This window comes from Chelmon rostratus, chromosome 6, assembly GCF_017976325.1.
Source record: "Chelmon rostratus isolate fCheRos1 chromosome 6, fCheRos1.pri, whole genome shotgun sequence".
NCBI classification, from domain to species: domain Eukaryota; kingdom Metazoa; phylum Chordata; class Actinopteri; order Chaetodontiformes; family Chaetodontidae; genus Chelmon; species Chelmon rostratus.
The window spans coordinates 6,735,935-6,758,411 of record NC_055663.1 but is presented as its reverse complement, the minus strand read 5'-3'; the positions used below and the strand labels follow the sequence as shown (position 1 = coordinate 6,758,411).

Here is a 22,477-nt window from a genome sequence, read left to right as displayed (position 1 = left end):
GTCAAGTCAAACATCTGTAGCCCTCCTACAAATAAATTTGATATGAGATAAGGTGAATATTTTTAATATAGGAGTTGCAATCCATTTAGTGTCTGTTTTAACTTGTGCAGTGTTTTCATACACTCCATTGTCACTCTCAAAGTCCAAACTGAAGCTCACAATGCATATGTGACCCATCTGTTACTCGCAGCAGCCATGACTGGCGCTGTCATGGAGGTCCGTTCGAGTGTTGGCTATACACAAGTAGAAAGCATTGTAATTTGATGAAGGAAAGAAAAATACCTTCAAAAGATTGTTGTGCTGTGGGTGTATGTGATTTCAGTCATTTTAAAAGAAAATGAATACTACTGTAAGAAAAGTAATGTCTTCAGTCCCAGTCCCTGCTCCAAAACACCCTTAAGGTTTGCTAAAAGCTTATTTAGCAGCAATATATTTTTATTATTGTACTGTATTTCCAACGTGAGAGGTGCTGCTCGAGTGACAAACCCCACAGAGGATTATCACCTGACTGTGCAGTTCAGCTCAGCTCAGTGGAACACTTTAGTGCCTTTCAGGTCATTGTTTTGGTTTTACAGCCTGTTTAAATAATGCTGCCTCAAAGATCACTTCAGATACCTGGAACAAACTGTTAGCTTGCTAAGTAGCAACAAAGGAGGAAAATTAAATTTAAAGTGCAGCCATCATTAATATAACAAGGAACACCGCAATGGCTACCTGACCAAATACAATGATTAAGCAGCTAGCTGGCAGAACTGAATTATTACTCAGTCTCTAAACCCCTCCTTTCCCCTCCATATTTAGATAACCTTTCCTCCGTTGCAGAGCTGGGAGCAATTTACCCAGCACTGAAGAGGAGGAGGAGGCTTTCATACAGCTGTGCTGTCTCGTCATGAAATGGCCTTTGTGTGTTCATGTGTGTTCACGTGCTTGACCTCTAACTCCTAACGTTCCATCAGACAGGTTAGTCTGCCGCCATCTGGGTGTAGAGGCTGCAGGAGACACCCAGATGATGTGCGTTCTTAACTCAACACAGTGACAGAATATCATCCATAACTGAGCAAACACACACAGGGGGCAGGCCGAGGGGTTAAGAAGGGGTAACGACTGGACTCCACCGGGGGTTCACACCACGCTGACATGGACTGATGGAATACACAGATGTCCTGTGGAAAGTATGAATGAAACCGTTCTCTCTGCAAATGTTCACCCCTAGCAGGTGGCTGACTTGGCAGAAAGAGAACAAATATTTGTATCCATACAATGTATATAATGTAGAGTGAGTAGAGCTGTCCTGAGCCAATCTGGGCATATGTTAGTGCATCGCAACGGCTGAAATAAAGCCAGTAAAAATCCCATCTTTTCTCTGCTGTGTTTTGTTAGTGTTGCAGCACTGTTCTGCTTTATGACAGACCGGACTACAGTGTAAGTATTTCACTTCATATGAGAGTGAAAATTAGACAGTGACTGTGAAAAATGACTCCAACGGTAGAGAATGTGTTACTTCTCCAAAATCTCTTTCTCATTAGCAAAGAACATGGCACATTACAGCAATACTTCGTAGAGGACAAGTTTGGGTGCTGCCATTGCACTGTAACTTTACTGGAAAACCAGAACTCCACAATCATTTCGTGTAATAACAAAGCCAGCTGAGTTTGCATTGCACTACAGTGTTCCAACACAAGCAGCATGACCCATCGAACCTACTGCTCTCATTACTTAATTGTCTTCAAATGAGACTTCATGTTATGCAATTTCTCTTGGAGATTCTGACTGACTGACTGACTGACTGACTGACTGTCAAAGTGAGCCACATTAGCCCTGCAGCTTAGCTAATGCTAAGTTCACCAGGCTAACCTGCAAGATAAACAGTAGAAAAAACATGACCACTTCTAAGTGAGCATGAGTCATTATCGGTTCATCCTCGAGCTTCGGTTTTCAGGTGAATCCTGCTTTGTGCTGGCTTTTCGGAGCACTTGTTATGAGCAAGAGAAAAAGAGGGAGGGTGGTGTTTTCTCATACTTTAGGGGTCTCCAGTACTCCAGATACATGTATTCTGAAAAGCCATGAAAAATTGCATTTTGTATAATATACTATATCCCCATTTAAGATACTGTGTACTCACCCTGGCTTGGTGTTTGGTCACAAATTGCCGGGGTAGTGGCAGCCTGAGATTTTCAAACGCTGGTAACCAGCACGATGGTGTTGTGGGACTCAGTCAGAGGTCTTGCTAGGACAAGCAGCCCTCCTCCCCTCCAACCAAACACTCCTCCAACGCTTTCATGAGACACGAGCCAGATGCTCAGCCATCAATCACGGCATTGTGTGTGCGTGTGAGAGTGTATGCAGTGTGTATGTTTGGACTGCCCGTGCTCTTTGTCGAGTAAATGTCAACTGTGTGTTTGTGCAACTGCTGCCCATAACATCCGTACGGGAGCAGGGAATGGAAAGTTGGCACAGTAAGGAGAGAAATGGAAAGATTTATAGGTAAGGGAAGCGTTTAGTGAAAGGAACAAAGAGTGGATGAATGAGGACGGTGAGGGAAAGAGTGAGCAGGAGGTGAAGAGGAAATGTTTTATCCCCTCAATCTGAAAGCTTTTCTTGCTGGCAGACGAGCTCCTGACCTTTTCCCTTACAGACAATGAATCTATTTTATTTTTCTGCTCCAACCCCGTCCCTCCAGGCTGTGTGAGGTAGTGTGTGTGTGTATGTGTGCGCGCGCCCACATGCACGCGTACATGCATGCGTGCATGTGTCTGCATGTAGTTGAGCATATGCATAACATGTGGCCAGAGGGCTGGTCTTTTCCATTTGCTGCGCTCATGTCAAATAAGATATGAAATGCCCGATTTTCATTTCTTTGCTACAAAGTGGGGACAGTATTCAATTAATAATGTTCTCTATCTATATGTCTAACTTTGCTAAATTTGGGTGTGTGTTTCCTCAGGTGAGTCTGGTCTTGGGAAATCAACACTCATCAACTCTCTGTTCCTGACTGACCTGTACTCCAAGGACTACCCTGGACCCTCCCAGCGCATCAAGAAGACTGTGCAGGTGAGGTGATTTAACTCATTTGTCATCACTCCCAGCACCCAGTTTTTTTTATGTTTAGTTCATGTATTGTATTGCTTGGAAGTAGGTCAAATGTTCAGATGTTATACCAGAAGTGTTAGGATGATTAATCTCCCCTACTTCCTCCGAATAAACTCTCGGGCTGTAATAATGGGAAGTAATAGGAACACAGCACAAGCAGATTGAGTAGCTCAGTAGGTGATGAACCAGTGACCTCACAGCAATTCAAATAGGTCTAGTGTTGCTCATTTACAGCTATTTCCCCAATCAGAGCCAATACATGTCAGGGGTCTGCAGGCAGGATTAAGAATGGGATCATCTGTCTGTGCCAAAGCCAGAAAAATAGCCACATCTTTGTGACCGTTGTGTGCATGTTTTTGTAAACTGACTCACCTCTTCTCTCACAACTGATCGCTTTGGTTGAACCATGACTCGATTATCAGGCTAGTATTGGTCCACTGCCCGGTGGGTGGGCACCACTGCTCAGAGGTGCTGCAGTTGGTTAAAACTGTGTTTGAACTTCATGTATTTGTTCATGCAGATGGTAAAGAGAGAGACTGTCAGTATCCGTTCAAACATTTGTAATTTCTCAGCTGGACTGGGTTTATTTACTTGAATGCAGATTTACTGTAAGCTCATTGGTCTCTGTGTGTCTTGGCTGGTGGAAGAAAAAGTTGATTTCCAACACTGAAGACCTGTGTTGTGTATGCTCAGTATGTAGAGATCTCTTACCCAACACAGCTGCTTGTCAGCTGTTTGACTCACTTCATGCACGTCATGTCTAATGTTTTCAGTTTTTTCACTCATGTGTGTAAATTATCTCCATGGGTTAAAAAGGACAGCTATTTCCACATGTCACAAGCTTTCGCAAAAATGCTGAACCCACCATAACCGGCTCTCTCATGTCACCCGTGGATCGCAACACTAACCACAACCATGAAAACGATCAGTTCTAAGATATCTGCAAACATTTGAGCATCTTGCATTCCTACATAGTGACTGTTCTCTGAGCAAAACAAAGAGCTCTTCAGATGCCACCTTTGTCTGAACTTTGCCTGTGGAGAGTACAGATAAGAAAAGGTCGTGAGTCAGGTTTGACGGGTGAAAAAGTCAAAGACGAGCTCTCTCTGACCACTGTCTCTGTAACACGTCCAGCATCCCTGCTGCTTTTAGAAGCTACTCTTATCTAGATGTTTGAAATCCCTTCATGGTGCTCCCTGCCTGTCTGTCAGTGTATTGGTTAGATGCTGAGAGCTTAGACTCCTAAATAATAAACCTCATCATTACCTTTGAAGATGTAGGTTGCCTCCTATCCCTAAGCTGTGTCTGACTTGGTACTAACACGAAGAACCAGAGTGTGTTACATAGCTCTGACCTCATTACTTGAAAGGCAAGTTAACCAATGAATGAGTCTCTCCAAATGTTTTTGTACGCTGGGAAGGAGTTCCTTAATATTAACTGATTTGCATATGAACTCTTGGAAACTGCATTTCACAAGAAAACATAGCTGCTTACATCAACAGCACAAAAATATTGTTAGACTTCAAAGCCACATTGCTTAAACCAGTCCTAGTTGGCATGCTGCCACTGAGAGTAAAAAGCTGAAGCACATAGAGAAGAAAGGTGAGTGGGAGCAAGAGATGGAGTACTCTGGAGAGGAGGATGAGAGAAGGATGGAGTACTGTGGAAAATGAGTGAGAAAGAAGGATGGATGAACTCAGAAGGAAACAGCAACGCCACAAGGCCTGGTTTTGTCCTTTTATGGTTATGACAAACTGAGATGGAGGAGGAGGAGGAGGAGGGAGGCTGCATCTGGATCAGCAGTGGGGAGCGGAGGACAGACGGGCTTAGGAAAAGGGAAGGAGGTGAAAAGGAAGAAGAGGGTGAGTGCAGCTACTGTAAGGCGGAAGAGAAGGGTTGTGGATGGAGGAGCGATGTAGCCAGGAAGAAAGAGGAGGGATGCAGGCAGCAGGAGCAGAGAGGCAGAGAAGGAGTGTGGTGGGGGAGGAAGACGATGTAGCACGGTAAAACTGAAGAGAGTATGTGAGGACTGAGGCAGTGATGGGTTTGTAAGAGGTGACGGGACGGACAAATGAAAACGGAGCTGGGCGAGAGTCCTTGTACCTCCCCTGTCGCCTGATCGGGTCAACAGCAGGGCAAGAATGTTCCCATGAAATGAAACACCCACACACTCACACACGTACACACTAAAAAAACCATCCCCTCTTCGCTTGATTAATAAATTGTTTGCCCAATCTTCTGAACCGCTCCCACACAAACACACACTCTCAACACACCGCACATCACTTTGCAGCAGAATTTAGCTCCCACTTGAACCGCACGTCACCCACACACCCACAACTGCCTTTTCCTAGAAGCCAGCTCTTCCGTTTGCCACTCAGCTGGCCAACAGTGCTTCTGTGTGGGCCGAGGAGCGAGAAAATTCAGCTGAAAAGTCACGGCTACGCTTCCACTGAATGGATTCATGAAGTTTGTTTCAGTAGAATGCTTTTGATACTAAACGTCCGGTCACCCCAATATTTAAAACCACTAAATTTAGCAGTTTGTTTTAAAGCTTGGCCTGAGTAAGGTATCGCCTGTAACTGGCAAAATTCCAGCGTAAACCAGGAACGTGCTGATCAAACAGTGATGAATCTGACCAGCTTTTTGAGGCCAGCTTTTGCCACTTGACAGAGTCAAGCTCAAGCCTGTGTACAGTCATGACAGTTTGGTCATTTTATCGCGTCTGTCATCGTTTATCTCTCAAGTGAGCTTTTTAAGACTTTATTGGACCATTTTAATGTGGCCAGGGATGCATTTTTGAGGTACGCTAATAACAGTCTGACAGACTTCCACGAGCCCAGATTTTTAGGGCCGAGTGTTGAACATTTTTTTTTTGGTGCCGGCTGAAACGTGTCCGCGGTACCGCGGCGCTGAATGTCTGAATGCTAGAATGGAACTTCAGTTAAACCAGATATGTGGTTGAAAGAATGACGCTTAAATAGTGCCAGTCAGAATTTAGCCTATTTTGGATTGGCAGTTTCTGTGCAGCTGCTCGTGTTAAGAGAAAATGAACACTTGACATCTTTGTTTTCAGTCGTTAAATGAAAAAAAAAGGGTTTCGCAGAAACAAATTCAAAGTAACAGACTGAAAAAAAGCATCTTTTTGGTATCAGTAGACTTACTCGTCACAGAAAAAAAAATGTAGGTGTGATATTTTTGTCACCAGCATTAAAATTTCTACAATACTTAAAATTAAGCATAAATATTCCCAGTACACTGGTTCATAGATGGTGATTTGTTGCTCCTGGCCGTTGAACATACACCTTTCAGTTTGTTTCTGTATCTCTGCACTCTTGCACTGTGTCCTAAATAACAGGTTCTAGAGACAAATCAGATGATGTCGTATCTTTTGTATCACAACAGCTCTGTTATGTTCCCGTCTTTGCTCCAGTGCAGAGCTAAATTTACTCTTGTTTTGGCGAGACTGAAAACATCCTCTTCGGTCCGTTGCTCACACCGGACCTCATGTGAACCCCAAGAGCGCAACGTGGGCATACATGCTCTCCTGCAAGTAGCAGTTAGTGTGTGTAAGTGTGCTTGCCGTGGGTGCTGTGGTCTGAGGCTGAGGGGGAGAGACGGGGTCAGAGTATTTATATTCCAGAACAATCTCTCATGCTTTGTCGCTCACTCCCATTCCCCCGGATCAGATTTCTTTTAAATGATGGTGTTGAGACTGACGGCATTTTTGAGGTTTTCTTCCAATCTGTTTTTCTTCGCAGAACTGGTGGAAATAGCAGATTTGGTTTTGAGATTGCTGGCATGTCATTCACAAACACTTCGAATGCAAACACACATTTGAACACACGCTAGATGCACATTGGAGTTCAGATATGTCATGCGACTGCGGTGCGTGATATATACGCTCAGCTGTAAAAGTCACACAGATTATCTGAAGGTTTGTGGAAGCCGAAGAATGTTTGTGTTAGAGCGAGAGGGCTGTAGTTTGAGTTAAAGGGGTGATCCTAAAATAACTAGATGGCCTTGTGAAAGTATGTGGCGAAGCGAGGGAATAGCAGACGAGCTGCAGGAAACGATGGATCTGTGGGAGTGAATGTGAATATATGGATGGAATGGTTTTGTTTGTCTTGCTTTTTCTGTTGCAAGCTAAAGCCACACATAGAACTCAATCAGACAGCCATTTTCTTATATAATTATATAATAATATGTTGGATTTTGGATTATTTTAGCACTGCCTGCCTCACTAAGCGTATTGTGGCACTGCAGACTGGGAGTGGTCAGCAGGACCAGGTATACCTTTTTATAACATGTCACATATGCTGAATAGTATAGATAGAGTAGCATTTGCCTTTTAGGTTAGTAGTAGGCTTCAGTGATTATACAGAGATGGTTGCACATTTTAGGCCATTTGTCGTGACGTGCATTGCCTTCCATCATTGGTCACCATTCCATGCATGAGTATATATAACGTATTTTACTAGGCAGACTGTTTTGTATGAAGTTAAGTATGTAAATCAGCTAGTAGAGACCATGAAGACTCACTCACTCACACTGTTTCTGCTTGAGTAAACCCCACATATAATCACAAAATGCTTTCAAACCCAGACACACAACCCCACCCCTGTCCCTGCAGTTACTTCACAACCAGGACACTCCTACGCCCACAAAAGTAAGTTCGGACTTAACATCGGGCTTGTGTTAACCACAAAGTTTTAAACTTGCGTCATTTGTCTCCGTGTGCACTGTTTTGTTGATTTTGTACGTATTCGCCAGGTCTAATATTAGCTTTAGTCAGTCTGAACAGATCATTGTTCCAGCATCCCTCTATCTCAGGCATGTCAAACTCATTCCATAAAGGGCCGTGTGGCTGCAGGTTTTCGTTCCAACCAAGGAGGAGCACACCTGGCTGGAATCAATTAATCAGCTGATCTCAGTCTTCAGCTGATAACTAAGTGATCCCATGATGTTGATTGGTTGGCCTGATGTGCTCCTCCTTGGTTGGGACAAAAACCTGCAGCCACACGGCCCTTTATGGAATGAGTTTGACATGCCTGCTGAATCACCCCAGTCTACAAAACATGCCAACTTTAGATCACCTATCTCACTTACATCTGACTGAACAGTCGGTTCTCTTGTTGATAACTCCAACCAAAAGTGTCATTTGTACTGACCAACATCAAAAGGAGTGACCACCTTCACTGAAGGGCCAAGAGGGTGGTTCAGAACCATACAATTTTACCCTCTATCTAAATAAGACTACTCCACTGATTTAGCATTGCCCTCCTGTAAAATTGGCGAACACATAATGGATAGTTTTTTGGGTTTTTTTTTAAATAATTATCAAAAACAATGCAGTAGAATTGGAGAACTGTCCTTTTTTTATTCCATGCATACTTCTTTCTTATCAAAACCTGACAACTACATTACCCAAAATGCAGCCAACTGCAGACAGTGCAGTCGGAGATTCAGGTGTGCTATGCCAGTAACCACCGGCTAAGCTACACATGAATAACATGTCATAAAACTCCAGTGTTACCGATAGTTTTGAACATCCTCCATTAAGAGATTTCTTGTTCATGCACCGCTCCCATGCTGGAACGATTGTGGCCTCAAATCCATGATTTTAATAAATCATAAACCATATTCTAAGAGCAACTACACCCAAGCTAATCCAGTGGTTATTGCAAGCTCTGTCCCCACCCTTTGCTGTGCAGTGCGTCACAGCTGGGTGTGATCAGAAATACCAACAGATTTTTAATCTTTCAGCCCATAGAGATCAGTGCAGCAGTGTTTTTCCTCCATGCAAGATTTAGTGTGCAACTGCTGGTTACAGAGTTCAGCAGTTTCAGGATTGGCTGAATACAGGAGTTAAAGTTTAGAATGGACTCAGTGGTCATCATCCACCCTTTACCTACACGACATCACTGCTCCAAATATTTGCTGCTTAGAAGAAGGAATTTGAGATTCCTCATACATACAACCAGCAGATATTGGTATCTATGAATCTTGCAGCAGGCTGCGTGGGTGCACTTGCAGTGTGATACTGTATCATCAGTGCCCTGTGTGGGTAGGATAGTGTCGCATATTTAAACATATAGGCTATTGTGTGTGGGAACATTCATCAAATGAATTCTGAATTATGTTTGCAAAGTGTTGAATCCAAACAAACACAGAAAGTTTATCAGAACACTGCAACAACTAGAATTAAATGTGAGGCACAGGTTTTGAATCAGGTCAGTAGTGTACTAAATAGTGTGAATGCTGGTGTGTTTCAGGTGGAGCAGTCCAAAGTGCTGATTAAGGAAGGAGGGGTCCAGCTGACACTCACCATTGTCGACACACCAGGGTTTGGAGACGCTGTGGACAACAGCAACTGGTGAGGAGTGCAGACTATCAGATCAAACATCTGCATAGTTAGATGTTATCAAATGATCATATGTTCTTTATTATCTGATTTCTTCCCCTTTTCTCTCTCTGATGTCATTTCTCCCTCTTCCCAGTTGGCAGCCAGTCATAAACTACATTGACAGTAAGTGCGAGGACTTCCTGAATGCAGAGTCGAGGGTGAACCGCAGGTCCATGCCAGACAATAGAGTCCACTGCTGCCTGTATTTCATAGCGCCCTCTGGACACGGGTAAGTCTGCATGAGATGAAGGTGTAATAACACACTATAAATGTAACACAAAATGAGGCCATAATGACATTAATCACTCGAATTATGACACTGATGCTGCCTGTGCTGAGACATGTTTTGAAATGTCATGACCAGACCTTCAGTTTATGACAGTGCGTGTTGTGTGGTTTCAGAAGGAACAGAATGGCACATCCCAAAATACAAAATAAATACACAATTGCATCAAACATTGCATAATAAATGGCATTGTCTTTCAGAAATCAATATCCGATGGAGTAACTGTGACTTCTTAACATTCATTATCATGTTAGCATATCATTGCCACCTGGTGGGGGCGGCTGTGGCTCTGGAGGTTCAGAGCAGCAATCGTTGAATGACAGGCAAGTTCATAAAATGAGATAAAATAAATATTGATTAGTTTCTTCCAAGGCTGTGATCTCATACAGTATCACAGTTCTAGCCAGGTGAACTAAGCATTTGGGAGATGGTTGTGTTCTGGTCGAGATGCTCCCTTTGCGAGCCGGTTTGTATTCAAAGGTGTTCTTCAGAAACACCAAGCGACTGGTCTGTACTGGTCCAAATGACAGTGCTGTGCCAGTCCCTGAACTCAGTTGATGCAGTGTTTAAATGAGATGAAAACCTGTAGTCTGTATGACCTCTCTTTGGCCTAGAGACTCCTACTGTGAGGGAAAGTCTACCTTTAAATGTCTATCCAGCTTCCTATCGCCTGCCGGCTATACAAGCTGAATCTGAAGTAAATGTGTGTGTGTGAGTGTGCGCGTGTGTGCTTGCCTGTGTGCGTGCATGCAGACGTGCGTGCATTTGTGTGTGTGCGCGCACACCAGCCAGCCACTTTTTGTGACCCACAAAGGTTATATAACCCAGTTCTGCTCATGCTCAGTAGAGTTCTGCTCTCCATCACTGAATCACCCAATCAGAGTGGAGGCTTGGAACAGCTCACAGAGGCAGGCCTCTCATCTCAGACAAACACACTCTGTCTTCTCTCATCTTGCTATGTCTCAGATGGTGTGTGCATGCGTGTGTGTGTGTGTGTGTGTTCACTTGGTATTACTGGAACATTCCCTGTTCTTCAGTACAGCATGAGTTAAAATGTGGAGCTCTATTTCTACATAACCCAAAATCCATCCATCCACTCAGGCTTAGCGCCGGCTAAATTTGACTCACTGCTGTTGATTTTCAGGGTGCTGAACCAATTTCTGCTATAAAAACGTCATTGTAGCTCAGTTTGAAATATATTCATGCTGCTTCTTAGCCACATTTAGCCAGGGGCAAGAATAAGAGCAACACATGAGACATAGAAAACATGTCTACAAACGTTAAGAGTATCAGCTATGAATGCTTTGTGTTTGAGGAGGGATTTTAGCCATGCAAGCGGCTTGGATCAAGGCATAGTAATGGTGGTCAGTCAGTCTGTCCAGTGTCCACCACTTTGGTCCAGAGTGAAATATCTCAACAGCTACTGGATGGATAACATGAAGGTACAGATTTTCATGTCATGTACCATGCTAACACACTGAATTTAGATGGTGATCATGGTAAACATTAAGGCAAGGCAGACCTTGTTAGATTGCTGTCGTGACTTTTACATTAAAATGACTCAGGAGCTTGACATGACATACAAAATTGCATGTACATTTCCATAAGGAGATGCATGTCTGAAAGGAGTTTGAAAGTCAGTTTCCTGCACTTCTGTCTTTGAGAGCTCAATAAATCCCAACAAGTTACTGTGGCATGCCCCACTCTGGTATTCCAGGATTGTTGATATAAATACAAGCTAGCTACCGAGTTGCTGGCAAGTCGTTCACTTCTCTGGATAAATATATCAGGTAATTGGGTTGTTCCTGTCGCTCCACAGGAATTTGCTAGTATGTAGTTTCTAAGCAGACTGTTTACAATCAAATGTTGTGCAACAGCTGCAGAATTGCAGTTTGCACGCTGCTGCTTCCAAAAGTCACTCTGAGCTGTAACATTTGATGTCCTACAAATCCTGGGTTAGAAGTAAACTGCATACTTATGTTTCCAAGCTTAGCCTGTCTGGGATAGTTTCTATCCCAAAATACCAAAGGGACGCGGAAGGAAAAGTTCCAGCAGTGAGTGCGGCTAGTTCGATAAATCACTGTCAGGACGCAGAGATGATCGATGATCGATGATTTATTTTAGCACTGACAGGAAAAGCATTTTGTGCCTAGACAATCAGTATCTCCTGCAGTCCTCAGGTCTCCCTCTGCTTAAACCAGACACTGACTTTTGTTTGGTCTGGGACGGCATTCACTCCAGGACTCCTCTGATGCTGCATTACACACACCGACCTGACCCCGTTCTTACCAAGAAGTTCTCACACACACACACACACACACACACACACACACACACACACACACACACAGCCTCTGCGTCCCTCTGTGAACTGGTGAACCTCTCAACAGCTGTTTTGTTGCCCTCTATGTCTTCCTGCATTCCTGGGATGAATACCTCAACAACCCCCTTTACTCACAGTCATTGCATAAGGACACACACACATTTACATGTCCACACATAGCATGCACCATTTGAATGTACAGAAATAAAAAAATTTTTTTTTGGGTACAACCTGATGTAAGTATTCAATCAAGTAAATGGTTAATGACTTGCTTCCTTTAGGGCTTTTATCCAAAAAACAATTTGCCTCTCATTTATCCATCCACACACACTGACAGGGAACTACCATGCAAGGTGCTCACCTGACCATTGGGAGCATTTTGGGGTTCAGTGTCTTGCCCAAGGACACTTAGACATGTGAACAGGATTAGCAGGGGATCGAACCCCCTCTACCTCCTGAGCCGCAGCTGCCCTGTACAGTTATAGTATTCCAGAATTTTCTCCCTTTATGCAGTACATATTACTTTCTCCATACACTGCCCACACTTGCAGACAGCCCACCAACCTCATGCTGAGTCGGAGCCTCTGGCCAAACCACTGAATATAAGTCCCACTTATCATCAGACAGGGGTGGAAAGCCTATGGGAGTGTTACAAAGACCATCCCTCATCAGCCCAGCAAAACAAAACTATTTGTTATTAACTCAGGAAAAGAACACACAAGCCAAGAAGTCAGTCAAACTCAGCTGGCTTAATTGTTTCTTTTCTGTGGGCTGCCTGTAAAGTGCGGTTGTAGTTGGCCCTCTGCTGGTGACCCTCTGAACTGCATTTACTTTGAAAACTGAGAAAGCCCACTGGGGCTGTTTCTTTAGCGTAATTCTTGTTTCACAGGCTGTGTCACCCTGCCTGACGGGGCTGTGCTGATCCACATGAAGTTATTTCACTGTAATCAGCCACAAGCCCATGTGAGGTTGCCATTATTCAGTTTCCTACACAGGCTTACAGTTTCCTTTTCAGTGATGAGAGGGCAGAGACGTACCAAGCTCATGTTGACAGAGGGATGGGGTACACCCACGGCAGGCCACCAGTTACCCGTGACTTACACACACACATTTGTTCAGCTGTGCATTTGTCTATTATGAGAGACCTGTTGAGTGTACCACACTGGTCAGGTGTTGCTCAGCTGTAGAGGAAAATAAATAGATTTCTGTTGACGTGTTGATGATTTTGGTCAAAGTTTTTCTCCTGTCTGTCCTTCAGTCTGAAGCCACTGGACATCGAGTTCATGAAGAGACTCCATGACAAAGTCAACGTCATCCCTCTTATTGCAAAAGCCGACACTCTGACCCCAGAAGAGTGCCAGCTTTTTAAAAAACAGGTATTTATGCGTGTGCGTGTGTGTGTTCCATTCATTTAAAAGGTTGTGCTGCTGCTACAGTCCAAATAAGGTGAACACATAAAACAGTTTGCAGCATGTGTGCATCTTATTTTATTCACTACAAGCAGCATATACATGTGAAGCAGTAAACATTTTTGGAACTATGCTTAAAGTTCTCACTTTCTTTCCAAGAGACATCTCACCTGCAGATGAAAATTAGTCAGCTGGCTAACACAGGCACATTCACAGAAAGGATGACACTCTCTCTGTGCTCCTTATTGTGCAAGAGCTAGGAGGCATCTAGCCTAGCTTAGCAGAGAGGCTGGAAAGACTAAGGATAGCTGGATATACTGAGACGCTTGTTGATCAGAAACACAGTTCCAGTACATTACTCCCTCTCTTGATAGTTGTAACCCTTTCCCTAAAATTTGTCTTTGTAATATTTCTACTTGTGTACAGATTATAGAAATGAGGTACAACATTAGACGTGTTGGTAGGCATATTTTTCAACTTGGGAAAGTGTTTCTGCTAAGCTAAGCTAATCACTGCCTGGCTCCAGCTCTATACTTCACACATGGACATTAAAGTGGTGTCAACTGATCTCCCAGAAAAATGAACGAATAAGTATATTTTGAATCAGCATAAATGTCAGATTATTCCTTTATGTGTACAAGAGTTGTTAACCTAACTAGAAATGAAAATCCTTCTTGAGCTACATGTATGTGTGGAGGCCTATAAAGTGTATTTGCTGCCATCATTCTGACTGCTTTCTCCCTTCGCCAGATAATGAAAGAGATACAGGAGCACAAAATAAAGATTTATGAATTCCCAGACACGGAGGACGACGAGGACAACAAACTCATCCGGAAGATCAAGGTAATGGACCACACAGTGTTGTTAGTAAAACTTGATATGAGGACTTCTGATTGAGAGAGTCGCAGAAAGCCAGAGGTTGGTTGCCAGAGTTGGTCAGGATCCAACCCCTGCAGCTGCCTCTGTCCCATTCCCCCATGCCTGACAGCCTAATTGCATAACTCTTCACCAGCTTTATAAACAAGCCCATTGAAGAACTTTCACTAGTGATCGCTGTCCATGTAACACAGTAACTGCTGCCTCGAGCGAGAGCCGACCACGGTCTGACATCATGTTGATGTCAGCTATCAGTGGCAGTGCAGCATCCAAAACAGTGAGAGTGTCACAGTGCAGTCCTTTGACACGTGAATTTTTGCCATTGACCACGAGCAAGCCATGCTGGCAGAGCTGCCCTTTGAGGGAACAGGGAGTGCAAAATGGACAAAGCTATTGTAGCTGATTGGTCATGTTGCACCATTTGGTTGTTTAAACCCTCCTGTGCATGTGTATGGTCAGTCGCACCAGGAAGTGACCAATCAGACATTGAGAAACAGTCTTTCCAGGTGGTAGCGTTACTCCATCCATGAAGAGTTAGATGTAGCAGTTTGTTGGCAATAAAGGAAAGTTGTTTTTCTTTCCAGGAGAAGATGCCATTGGCAGTGGTCGGCAGCAACGTGGTGATCGAGGTGAACGGCAAGAAGGTCAGAGGTCGCCAGTACCCATGGGGCGTGGCTGAAGGTAGGTTCACTCAGGTCCACTGCCAGACAGGAAGGACACGACTTCCATTTCGTGGTCAAACTGCAAGGGCCTAGAAGATGAACTAGAAAAGAAGTGCTCACACTTTAAGGGTTCACAAGGGGTTAAGATGAAACATTTAAAAAAGATTTTGCCAGTTTTCAAGAAAGATGTCAAACGGCGTGTCACTGAACGTTTGTCAGACAGCGACAGATGTGAGAGAGAGGCCGTCGCATGTTGGTGTTTGAAGGTTGTTGAGTTTGAGAATGTCCAGCAGTCGCAGTGTTATCGCAAACATGATGAATGAAGCATGATATTCCTGAGAGAGTGGGACATGTGCATGTTTCCCACAATGACTTCCTGTATCCACTGACTGTATTAACTACCAGGTAATACAATGACTTGTCAAAATGTACTCTTGACCTGGAAGTGCAACCTTTTACAGTAAAGTAATTAAGGTACCCACACGGTACCTCCATCTTGGCCCCATGAAACAACAATGATGGGCAGTTTTGGCAGCCAGGAAGCCAGGGAGGTATCCTGCTCTTATTCCAATAACAACTCCTATTGGTCAGTCAGGCAGCCTTTTTTCTCTTTTGTTCTTCATTGTGTTGTTGAAGTCCAGGTTGTGTGTGAAAGAGTTATATTAAAAACCCTCGTATTGTCTTCCCATCTACTATATGATATGCAAACACTTGAAAACGGATCAAAATTGACCCGAAGATGACGACAGCTCTGTCAGCCCCTCACCTGTCAGCAGATGTTTACATAAAGTCTTTAAACTTTACGAACACCTTGTTGAGGGTTTGAGCGGCAGTGCGTGGCACCTGGATGGTTTTCGAGCATCACTTCCCAGCGACTGGTAGCCTGATGCGTCTTCAGACTGTTTTACACAGAGAACTGACTCTTAAAGATTGCTTCTGGAGTAGCGCAATAAGTGAACCTTGCATAATGAGTATTTTCTCACATATGTATCCCCGTGGTCAAGACAGAAATGATTGCATAGTTTACTTCTCTTGCAATTGGGAAATAAATGAGTGCAACATGTTCCTATAGATGCTGTTACATTTTGACAAGTTTGAAGCTATCTGGCAGTTTTTACATTGTTGCGTTATACTGTGCACCCACCTGTCTTCCCCTCTACACAAACAACCTGACATGCACACAGTCCTTTTTGTAGCGTTGGTCCTGACCCTGATGGTGATTCTGGAAAGGGGGATAGACACAGTGAGTTAATTGATATGTTCTATGTTCAGTATGGCAGCAAGCACTGACTGACCCAGCCGACATCGGAGACTGCCGTGCTTTCACCTTTAGCCGCAGTGAACTGTTGTTGCTCTGACTAGTGTGTTAGTTTTCATTTGTTTGGAAGTCCTCTGAAAGCTGATATATTGTGTATATAAAGTAATATACCTTTGTTGCTCTGTGGTTGACCGTTTATCAGTCTTTCACTTTTTCATTCTTTCTTTTCTCTCTTTTTTCTTTTTTCTTTGTCTATTCTTTTCCATGACTGACAGAGGGCATTTTTGGTAAACCAAACCATCTTTCACTTTATTTCAACCTCATTTTCTCCCCTGCTCCCCCCTCAGAGTGTCCCCCAAACTCTCCATCCCTCCTTTCCCTCCACTTTTCTGTTGCTGTGCTGTTTCATCATTAGGCTGATGGTCAAACCAATGCTCTAATCAGACTTGGGCTGAATACTGATCAAAACCGTTCTAAGTCCTGAACAAACCATATTTCGGAAACATTTGAAAACGACGAGAACATGGACATATTAACGTGAACATATTTTATTTTGAAAATAAAAAGAACAAAGACACCACAGTCATTCATGTGTTCTCAGTAGAATGTTGTCCCCTGCGCTCTTTGCTAACACTTATCACACACCATCCTGAATGAGCCTCTACAGCTGCCAGTGCCTAGAGTCAGAAGACTTTGCTTTTATTAAAAAAGATTCGAGTTGAAATTATTTATATAAAACAACCCATATTCTAAAAAGGTGTGTCGCTGAGTAAAACATGGATAAAACAGAATGTGATCATTTGCTTGTCCTTTCTGACATGTACTCAGTTGAAAACAGGACAAAGACAACATGTTTAGTGTTTCACCTCACCAACTTCATGGATTTTTGTAAATTTTATTATTGTCATTTTTATTATTATTCCAAATTTTATGCAGCAACACATTTCAAATAGGCTGGGACAGGAACAACAACAGACTGGCAAAGCTGTGGAACGCTCCAAAATCACCTGTTTGGATCATTCCACAGGTAAACAGGTTGATTGGTAACAGGGGATAGCATCATGATTGGGTGTGAAAGGAGCATCCTGGAAAGGCTCAGTCGTTCATAAGCGAGGTTGGAGCGAGCCAGTTTGTTTGCAAATGATCGCATTCTGTTTGTTTCACACGGCATCCCAACTTTTTTGGAGTTCGGTTGTATTTAATTTAGAGTCTCATATTTTGTCAGTCGTTCTTGAATGGGATCGTACTCGTACTTGGACTACACACACCACATGTGGCTCTGCACATGAGTTATGTTGGTGTGGTCTGTTCGAACAGCACTGTCATTGTAAAAGTGTGCTAAACCTTTTTCACCATCTGCTGTATATCTTAGTAGTTTGAAGCTTAGAAGTTTTCATCCTCCTATCATTTGGTATAAATTACCAGCCTTACCACCATGTTATCATCAACTTATCTTAATTTATTACACATACATTGGTAATAGTGTATATGTTGGCTGGTAAGTAATGAGAAATTGTGGTAGGGAAATCCCAAATACACTGTATGTTGGGGTAATTTTGAAACAGCGTTGCCTCCACCAGAGAGCACTGACAAGTTTTATGAACGTTTTACAATAGTCAAATGTCAAGTGTCTAAATGTCTAGTATAGTTTGTGCTAGGTGTTAGCATGGGGCACAAAGGCCAGTGATCTACAAAAGTGACACATGAATGATTGTTTTGTTGTCTTTGTTCTTATCATTTAGCTTTGAAAAACCTCACTGTATGTTTTTAAAGGTTAATTCCACTTTATTAAAACTTATTACTGTTACTTACTTTGATAGCTTTGACTGTCATTCCTTTCAGTCACGACAATATTGAACTAACCACAGTAATTACTGAGCTCTGGGAACAGGGTTACACCGCTACAATGAAGTCTGACGGGGTAAGAATCACAATGGATTACATTTATATAGCACTTTGTGATGAGACTTAAAGCTTCAGTGAAGGGGTGAAACTCACCTCAACCACCACAGTGATGATGATGAGGTGGCCAGATTTAGAATAAGTGCCATGGGATGTTTAATGAGCACAGTGGGTCTGGTCCTTGGCTTAACATCTCTTCTGAAGGCATTGTCCCCATCACTGTGCTGGGGCATTGGGATTTTTTATCAGGACCAGGAGGGAAAATTGTCCCCTTTTAGCTCACCAACAGCACTTCGAGCAGCAACTGTCTCCCATGCGAGCACCAGCCAAGCCCACCCCTGTTAAGCCTCAGTCATTCAACAGAAACGGGATGTAATTTGATATGACAGCTGACACAAGAAACACAAGCCAACAATTTAGCCAGATGATCAAAACGCTTTATATGGCGGTAAAAATGAGAGTGGGCACACCTGAAATGTTGCTAATAATCCCTCATTGCACAGGAAAACTGTGTGAGCTCAACGACAGCAAGTAGAGTTGGTCCAAAAGGTTTTGGTAACCTGGGGGTTTGTGTGAAACCTGCCTGCTCGTCTTGCTGGCCACGTCAGTCTTCTTTTTAGTGATGTCACCGTGTTCCCACATCTCTGCAATCAACTTGGACAGCGTAACATTATGATTACTGAGAAGAATGACGGCCAAAATTACAAAAACAAAACCAAGGTTGGAATAAACAGGAATTATCCTGCAAGGTGCATTTGAGGAGGTTCGTGGACCTGGCATACCTGTCTGGTGTTCTCAGCAGGTTTAAAGCTTTCACCTGCTCACTTGTTTTGTCCCAGGTCTGATGCTGTGAATAGTCATGGAGAGAACTAGAGGCTGTTTGTTGCTGAAGCTACAGCTGCGATAGAAACATCACTCTAATACTGTGGGTCCCTTCTTTGCGCCAGTGGTGACACATGCAGCAGTACCGTTTAATCGCGGCCCTGCTTCACCGCATGATTCAGCTCTCTACATTTTGAGCTGAGTGAATCGCGTTGGTGCAGGTTGAGAACGGCGTGCAGGCCTCGCTGTGTCGCTGGACCAAGGACTGGGATCCACCATACTAATGCATTGCTTATAGGTTCATGAGCAGTTAATGGTGAGTTAGTGTTTTCCCAAAGGGCATGTAGCAGTTCATTTAAGTCATCAAGGTAACATGTGGCTTGGTATCGTGGATTTTCACTCATTAGCATACTTGGAATTTTAATGTAAGACTGTTAACGTAGAAACATGTTTGCAAAGAATCCTGCTCACGCACATGCTCACACACACAATGCATGTTTCAGATAAGCAGATGTGTGCTCTTGATTCATTAAACCAGTGCAGTTCATCATCATGGCCTAAATACACACTGCTAATAGATAAAGCACTCAGGCTCAAAACACCTGATGGACTGAGACATTTTTTAGTCCATGATTGACAAAAAAGAAAGTAAAATGACTTCAGTTAAAATAAAAATGGAGTATGCATCAGGTATTTTCTGCCATTCATCAGTATTTAAGATCTGCCTACTATCAGTTACAATTTTGTTTTTCCCCAATGACCCTTGACCCCACTTAGCTCCTTCACTTATTCCCACATTGAGGCTTGCACCCCCCGGCTGGTCATGCAGAGATCCTCATGTAACACCCCCTTCAACCACCACACTCCCTCTACAAGCCCTGCACTCTTTAGCCAGTCAGCTTGGACACATGCAGGTTATGGTGTTGATCCGGGCCAAATCTGGGCTGAATCTGGGCCAAGCATATGCCGATTCTGTGCTCAAACCGGGCCAAGTCTGAGCCGTAATAAATCCAGCTGCTCCAGACCCAGATTTAGCCCCCACTGGGCGCAGACAGTAACTGAAAAACCATACCCCTCCCCTCCGTCAGAGCTCCCTCCTCTAGAAGAGACAAGAGGTCATTGGCTGGCTTTGGAGGCCAAGGGGCTGCGGGACTGCTTAAGTTTCATCAATGGTAAGGTGTCCTCCTTATTCGCTCCCCTGATGATGACTGTCTGCCAGTGGGGTGGAGGCTAACCATTAAGGAGCAGCGTATTTGATGAAGAGGAGGCTGGACATCCACCACATACATCCTCAGCAGCAGTTTATCTGCAGTCCTTTTCCAGAATCCCGTCTGACCGTGTAACCATGTCTTTGTCGATGAGTTGAATACTCACAGCCATCTAACTGTACCATGTTGAAATGACACCAGTTGTGTTTACTGCCGTCTGACCAAGAACTCTTTGTTCTAACTGTGTGGCATCTGTGGGGTCCAACAGTGAAAGGCTGTGATCAGATAGGAGGATTTTTTTTCCTTGTGCTGAAACACAAATCTCAGCTGTGAGCATCACTATGAAAACAGAGCAGGAGGTCAAATCTCACAAATCATTACTATGCTGTTCGATGGAAAGCACCAGGGCTGCATATTGTAGCACTAAGATGCAGGTCCTGTTGCCTACAACAAATCAGCTGTACTGAAGTCAGGTCAAGACTCCAAAATCTTATTCAACAACATTTCTATTTTTTTTCCCACCTATTTTTCGGGGATCCAGGGTTGCTGGCCATGTGTAATGTTAAAGGGCTCGTTTAATGGCTTTAAAGGGTTTAATGGATGCAACTTTAGTGTTTTCTCCCACTGGTCTCATCAGTATTGTTTTCAGCAAAAAGCTCCGTGGAAACCCACTGTACAGTACTGCCCAGAGCCAAACAGCAGACACACACACCTACTACTTAATGCTAGTGTTGCTCTGTGTCTGCTGCAAGTGTTTGCTAACACATATGCCAAGCTGATAATGTCCCTGTTGTTGCTCTTAGTCAGCCACCACTAAAGGATGCTTACCTGGTGCACTTTAAAGTTTTGGAAGTACACAGTCCAAACTGCCTGTAGGTAAATACATTAGCAGGTATGACAGGATGTATTAGAAATCGTTACATATAATTAGAAACATAAATGCTAATGCTAATGCATTTAGATAAAGCAATTCTATAGCTACATTTTCAAATAATAATAAACCAATAAATTGAGGAACTACTTCTGGTTTTCCTGGAAAATGCAAATCTCTTAAATTTGCACTTAAAAATGACCTTTAGAAGCCTGTTGGTGATAAATCAGTGTTTTCTACACTCTGTTGTAAAGTACAGAACATTTGCAAACTTGGCTAAATATACAAAAGAAGTAATTCTGATGTTAACGAACAGAATTGTTTGCTGTTGAAGGCGGATCCCAGCAGCTCAGCTGTCTCCACCGTTTCTCAACGATAGCCGGGTGCTCGTATTCAAACCGTCCTATGTGATCATGGCCTCACGTCCCTCTGCCCTTTGTTTTCTGTTAATGTGCTACTATGACTGATATTCTACAATTCTACCTTGACTTTAAACACTGACTACACCTGAAAATACCCTTCTCTCAGTGTACCCCTCTCTTTATAAGTGATGAGCGAATGATTTTTACATACTGTGATATGTGTGGTTGTACCGATAACATTAAATTTAACGTGGCGTTGTGCTTCTTTTTTAATCTATTTTTTTTCTGTATTACCACTACTCTGTGTTTTATCATGTGAATAACAGACACTACTGTTGTGCTGATCGTACTCACCAAAAACACAATAACGTGTCTCTGCTGGGGCTGCCTCTCAATGTGAACACATAGATAGACCACAGCAGTTAGTTAGACTGTAAATCTGGTCAATTTACCTAGAGTTCATTGCAGTGGTTTAACACCTGTAAGACACTTCGGCTGTGTTTGGAATTGCATTCTAACGTAGTTTTCTTGCTACATGTGAAATCAATTTGAGTATATTTTTTGTTCCAACTGCACATTATGTGAATTTTGTGTACACGAGAAATGCCGAGATGTATACTAGATCAGCAAGAAGTATGTGGTGTGGGCTTACTGGACGTACTCAGCTGCCCCACAATGCATTGCATCTCTTCAGCCTGCAGAGTGTTGGAGATTTTGAGTCAGGCTATGCTGTAATCACATCACCATTTAGATTTCCAATATGTGGTCAGTTTATCCAGATAACACCTGATGTGAGGGAGCTGCTGGCTGGCTGACACCGGCTGTCAGTCATGTGATATGTTCATGTGAGTGCAGCACATGACCGTCTTGCTTGACTATACTTCAGTATGATCAGTCTGGTGGTAATGGTATACTTAATTGTTCCATTTAGTTGGCGGTATGCAGCACATATTGATTATGTTGGAGGCAGTGCGTTACTATGCGATTCCAAACACAGCCTGT

The 22,477-nt window shown here is 43.3% G+C and overlaps 1 protein-coding gene across 4 annotated transcripts in view; it reads left to right on the top strand.

Moving 5' to 3' along the window:
• Positions 1-22,477, top strand: part of LOC121608520 (septin-7-like) — a 43,958-nt gene that overhangs the window by 16,921 nt on the left and 4,560 nt on the right. For all 4 annotated transcript variants that reach the window (XM_041939826.1, XM_041939825.1, XM_041939827.1 and 1 more), the window contains exons 3-8: positions 2,945-3,051; positions 9,366-9,466; positions 9,591-9,725; positions 13,364-13,481; positions 14,265-14,357; positions 14,975-15,071. In XM_041939826.1, the coding sequence (XP_041795760.1) occupies positions 2,945-3,051; positions 9,366-9,466; positions 9,591-9,725; positions 13,364-13,481; positions 14,265-14,357; positions 14,975-15,071 (651 nt within the window). The remainder of the gene's footprint in view (positions 1-2,944; positions 3,052-9,365; positions 9,467-9,590; positions 9,726-13,363; positions 13,482-14,264; positions 14,358-14,974; positions 15,072-22,477) is intronic.